Source organism: Protopterus annectens, chromosome 1.part0, assembly GCF_019279795.1.
Source record: "Protopterus annectens isolate FY-2018-M chromosome 1.part0, PAN1.0, whole genome shotgun sequence".
NCBI lineage: Eukaryota > Metazoa > Chordata > Ceratodontiformes > Protopteridae > Protopterus > Protopterus annectens.
The window spans coordinates 702,495,822-702,501,895 of record NC_056725.1 but is presented as its reverse complement, the minus strand read 5'-3'; the positions used below and the strand labels follow the sequence as shown (position 1 = coordinate 702,501,895).

The following is a 6,074-nucleotide window of genomic DNA, read 5'->3' as shown; positions in this document are numbered from 1 at the left end:
TCATTTATAAAAATTCCTAACACTGAATGTGTGACATAGTCTTTCAATGTGGAACTTTTTAAGACCCCAAATGAGGTACGTTACTTGTAATGAGGTACACTTGAGAGGTATGGTCAGAGCTGATTTCTGTTGCTAGTTGGTGTAGCAATTTGAGAGGCAAGACTCAATTCAAGTAAAAATATACTGAAGCTTCTCTGGCTCCTGCTGCTCTACACTAACAGCTGGAGTGGGGAATTCAAATAGGTCACAGTCCTTACTTCTATCTAGTTGTATCTATGTAGTTCTATCGCTAGTTGGTATCCAGTAACGGGAGAGGCAGGAGTCAAAATTATAATCTGTGTCATAGCTGGAACAAGACGCCCTGTCATTAGGAGCTAGACTACAGAGTTAGTAATTAAAAAAATAAATTCAATTCTCAGTTTTATAACCAAAAAAAAACACAATTGTCTATCCTCCCCATTGCTGCTTCAGTTCTCAGCTTTTTTTAAAAAGTGTTCAAAACTGATTATTCCATATGCTGATAACACTGATGTGTATTAATCAATTGGTCTCCTAAACGTATTGGAGCAGCACGTACTTCTCAGTATCCACCACAATCATAATTTAAATAACAGTGCTCACAGATCTAACAATTCAGTCATCTTAGTGTTTGAGCAAAATAACATTGGCCAGAAGTACTACATCCAGTCTGTGCTATCTTGCTCAAACAACACTGTCCACAAAAACTACATCTGGTCTTTTCCAAAAGCTAGAGCAACACCTCTTGTTCAACATTAATAACCAATCCCCATTCCACCAACCATTAAAAAAATAGTCAAATGTTACTATCCATGCTGCAAGTCCTACATATGAAACTGTCCCATATACCAGTTTCCTTAATACAACACAGCCTGTAAACAGAAAATAGCTCCAGCTATTCAAAATATTCATTCCTCTTGGGGATATCTTGAAACTGATGATGAGCTTACTAGAAAGCAATATTATTTGTATCAGTCATTGCTTACATCAATTTGTAAAATGCCACATATTTGCCAGCCACCACCTTTTACCATGTGGAAGGTGAGAAAGGAGGCATTACATCACCTGATTTCTATTCTGGTGAAGGCAACATTTCTTTGCTTATGACAACTATTTTGTTAGTAAACTAAAATGAATATTTGTTAGTAAATTAACTGTACTAAAATATTCAATCACAAAATAATTTGATGGTAGGGAATTGTTTATTTGAACCACACATTTTACATTTTAAAGTTAAAAAAATATAAGAAAACAAGCATGAATTAAAAACCATGTTACAGTGGTAAAATAACTCTGCATCTACAGTAAAGGCATTAAATCCTTAGGGTAGTTTATTTTAACATTTAACCTACAATTACAAAAAAAGCACACAGATGAAAATTCAACAGCATTTAGGAACAACTATTACAATAATGGCATTACATACAGCAACAGATACATTTCTAAACTGTATTTTTTCAACAATTGGTATTCCCTGATGATGACCATCTAGTACGTCACATGCAGTAGTTGTAAGCAATGAGACAATAAGATGACATTTATTGACTATTTTGCACACTAGCAAAGCTTCCCTTAACACAATGACTCCCCTTGAAATACTGCAACTTGACAACTTTAACTTAACTATATTGCATTATTGAGACCGACTTTATACAACAAATACAGAAATTCTGAAGATGTACTGGAAGCAGTGAAATAGTCTGCATTTCAAATTTTGTTCTGACACCACTGGAGTTCCGTGTACACATTAATGCTGTCACTACTATTCTTGCGGGTTTAGTGTGGTCATAGAAAGGGAAAGGATGAAGGTGACTTGTCAAAAGCTACAGGATTTCACTAAGAAAGCCAAGATCAACTTTAAGCAGAGTAGAATCTTTCACAAAGACAGTGTTACTTTTTAGAGTAACACTCTTATCCCTTTACTTTTACATCTTCAATACTCTTATGCTCTTAGATGACACATGGGAAGATGTAACAAATCCATGTAAGTAATATAGTGTTACTTTTCTGCCCAACAATCCTACCCCTTTACGTTTCCATCTTCTGTGCTCTTATCCTCTTAGATGGTATACTGGAAGATATAACATAGACACATAAATAACGCAATGTGTTACTGCATCTATTTCCAGCTTGAATCTGACTTGCTTTAACTATGGTATCATCTCATTAAAACAGCAAATTCACTTTGAGATGTATGTTCTAGATGCTTAATATGCTTTTCAGCACTAGTAAAATGGAAGATTCAAAAGCCGAAAATGCCTAAAACAGGACTGCAGTAATTAACACTTCAAAAATTACAGCAGCAGCAACAGGCAGGCTTCAAAGTGGCAGAAACAATCTTTTAACAATTATTAAAATAAACCATTACTTGCTAACTTAAAGCAAACCTTTGAAATGAAACATTCATACACAATCATATTTTAAATGCTAGATTAAAGACCGTTTACTACTGGCTTTTAAGGTAAAATATTCCATAACAAACTATTGTTTCATGCAAAATATACAAAATCCCCCTTGGTTTAGAAAAATAAAATGTTACTGAGAAGCAAATTACTGTCCCTATTAAAATGTCACCTACACGCATATAAAACTATGTACATACAAAACACAATAAAGCCAAATGGCAGAAGTAAGGTCTTCTAACTACATCAGCATTTTTTATCTGAATATATCTTGCTGGTATCTTCAGCATCCGGCTCCAAACTGCCCAGTAATGTCTTGCTGCTGATGCTTCCTCTCACTTGCATAGTGAGTACAGCGTTTGTATTTCCATAGCACAATCATAAGATGAACTGGAAGAGAAAAAAAAAACAATCTAATCTGTCAGAAGGACATTAAAATAAGTCACTTAAAAATGCAAAACCAGAGGTGCATAATGAGTACAGCGTTTGTATTTCCATAGCACAATCATAAGATGGACTGGAAGAGAAAAAAAAAACAATCTAATCTGTCAGAAGGACATTAAAATAAGTCACTTAAAAATGCAAAACCAGAGGTGCATAAACTGCCTAAACAGCAACCACACTCATTTTACAGTTTGCTATGTTTTCCTGGTCTCATTACTTGAAAGCCAACATTAGCCCCTGAAATGAATATCTAAACTTCAATTTAAATGATGTAATCTTAGACCTAACAAAAATAAAAAGGTATCTTGCACATATCCAGTCCAATTTTCATGCACATCATCTTACAATCATCCTACCAAAACAGTACCAAATCAAAACATGGCATACAGAACAACATACCTGTATGGTGTCTCCAGGATCATTGGGATGTCATTTAGCAGAGGATCATTCATAACATACTTGAAACCTTCCAATCCAATGTATCCCCTTCCAATATTTTCATGTCGATCAAGATGGCAGCCCAATTTTCCTGAATTAAGAAAGGTACAAATGTGTGAGAAGGAATGATGCTCTCTTCAGAGAACTACAGCATTTATTTTTTTAGCACAATGGAGAAGGAGGAAAGGAAGTAACTCAGTTGGATGGGATCTTGAGCCAAATATGAAAGTTGCATACTTACAGAACAATTCATATTCTTCACCATTAGGACCATGACCAGCAGGTATTTAGCCGGGCACATACGACTTGTCCCTGCCATCCTCACCTCTACCCTTTCCCAACCAGACAGTATCTGAGGACCCTTCTCCATGTCTGTGAAACCTGTAAAGAATCAAGAGAAAAGGAAAACGGGGAAAGTAATACTCTGCTCTGAGCCCCAAGTCTGACAGAAGAAAAGAGGTAATGAGTCTGGAATGGCAAACGACAATGCTATCATTATGGTAAGTATGTAGCTTTCATATCTGATGGGGGTTGCTTTGTATATCTTAGCTTTAGGGCACAGTTCAATGCTAATTGCTCACAAGTGGAACTTCAGAGAGGAGAACCCTGAAAAGGGTGGGATACTGGATAAAACACTCATTAGCTACAAGCTGGTGAGGGGTTAAACTAAGACTCAGAAGATGCCCACTTAGTGACTGAAGCCACAAGATTTATGCGGTCATAGGCGTATACTGACATTTGATAATAAAAGGCATGCAAAATCTCAAGCTATATAAAGTTCTGCTACAAACCTAGAAAGTTACTTCCAAGCTTCTGCAGCAGTTCAACAGCTGTGGGAGACTTAAGCTGCATATCAGTTACTACCAAGCTGTTTAGAAAACAAGTACAGCAAGGTTACAGCCACTCAAAAGGAACATAAAAGTTATGTGAAACTAAGATGGCTATAGTAAAGATACTGCAATAGAGACCGACATCGCTACAAATTAAACACCAAAGGACTAGCACCTGAAAGTGGCTTGGAGATATTTTGGCAACTAACAACCATCAAGAAGGAGATGGAATACCACAAGTTGAAAGGAAACAGGTTTCCAAAGGAGAACAGTTCTCTTTTAAACATCTTTATTAAATTATCACTTATGATATAGGCACACATACGTCAAAAGAAAACAAACTGTATTAACGTTTGTCATACTCCTGCATTATACATTACATATGTTTTTCTTTTAAACAATTATTCTACCATTATACACATTGCTCAGCTCCTCCTGCCTTCCCTTGAACCTCATTTCTTTCCCTCCTACGAAATATTTTTCTGCATATATTGTTCTTTCGCTTTCCATTTATTTCTATGCAACTACAGATCCCTACTCTATTTCTTTTCTGTCCTTTACAATATTCAGTACTTCCATTACAGTTGATTCAGAGTTTCATTTCCATTTTCTAGTAACTGCTTTTATAGCAGTGATCAGAATTAAGTTAACAAAGCCTCATTATTCATAGGCAATTTAGATCCTGTGTCCCACTCAAAAAAAAAAAAAAAAAAAAAAAAAATTCCTTAGTTGCAGCCATTTTCTCCCCCATCATTTCTGACAAGAGTCCTGTGCATGTGAACTGATAACACTTCCTAAAAAACATGTGTTCCCATTTACCGCTCTCTTTTCCATCACACCTCCAGGATCTACCCAAGGAAAAACTTTTCTGAAGCCTGCTTGGGGTATAAAAAAAAGTTTCAATCAAAAATCCTAAACTTTTAGAACTTAGTTACCTACTTCTATTCTATAATACCTTCTATTATTATTTTATACATTGTCTTTCTAGTCTTTCCTAACCTCCTCTGATTGATTAATATAGTTATTGTGCAATATTTTAGATACCCTACTAATTATCCCTTTTTAACAGCAGCGTCTACTTTAAACTTAACTAAAACTTCTTCCAGAGATGGACACTCTCCTATCCCTTTCTCTTTGTATACTAATGTAGTGAATCTGGGACTCCCCTCCACTAGGGGGGAAACAGGCATTCAGTACAGACAGGCATGATGGTCATCAGGGAAAAAAAGTATCAAACAAACCTACAGATAAACAATGATAAAAAATTAGTACCAAACTGATCAAGACAACACAAATGTCTAACAGCTAAGCCAACTTAGGAATGGAAGAAGAGATTATTCCAACAGGGATGACTGCAATTAGTGATACAGATCATAGGCAAGAGGGGGGTGGAATTTACTGGACAAAACTGGCAAAGGAACCAAAGTATTGGGAACAAATAATTAGAGAGGGAAAGTAATAGAATGAGAAGATGCCAAGCATTAATGTGGACTACAGGCTAGAGATTTCCCTATCAAGGATTGATATCAGAGTATAGGCAAAGAGAAAGAAATAGGGGATCTTAAGTGAAAGATCAGCACTGTTACAGATTTTAGTAGAATCTAGGCCAGAAGCTGTTGCTAAAAAGGGGTTAATTAGTACAGCATATAAAATACTGCATGATAACTATAAAAATCATCACAGGAGGTTAGAAAGGTCTGGGAAGAGAGGCTGGATAAGTAATTCACAAAGAAACAATGTGGGGATACATGTATGACTTTCATATATGCAACAAAGTGTAGAAGATTTAGGATCTTTGCTTGGAAATATTTACAGGGACATACGTCTGGCATGCCATGCCCTTACAACATGACAACTGTTATGCACTACCACACTTCTAAAGTTTCTGGTCCGCTAATGTGCTCCATGTACTGCTGCAGCCGTACACAGAACAAGAGTCACA

General features: G+C 36.1%; 1 protein-coding gene across 2 annotated transcripts in view; it reads right to left on the bottom strand.

Moving 5' to 3' along the window:
- Positions 1–1,201: 1,201 nt before the first annotated feature.
- The window catches only part of LOC122794156 (endonuclease 4 homolog), a 1,200,618-nt gene continuing 1,195,745 nt past the window's right edge, over positions 1,202–6,074 (bottom strand). Inside the window, exons 9-11 of one of the 2 annotated variants that reach the window (XM_044062356.1) lie at positions 3,544–3,683; positions 3,264–3,393; positions 1,202–2,810 (exon numbers count right to left, since the gene is read on the bottom strand). In XM_044062356.1, the coding sequence (XP_043918291.1) occupies positions 3,313–3,393; positions 3,544–3,683 (221 nt within the window). In that variant the 3' untranslated portion in view covers positions 1,202–2,810; positions 3,264–3,312. The remainder of the gene's footprint in view (positions 2,811–3,263; positions 3,394–3,543; positions 3,684–6,074) is intronic. The other variant, XM_044062362.1, reaches the window with a different exon arrangement.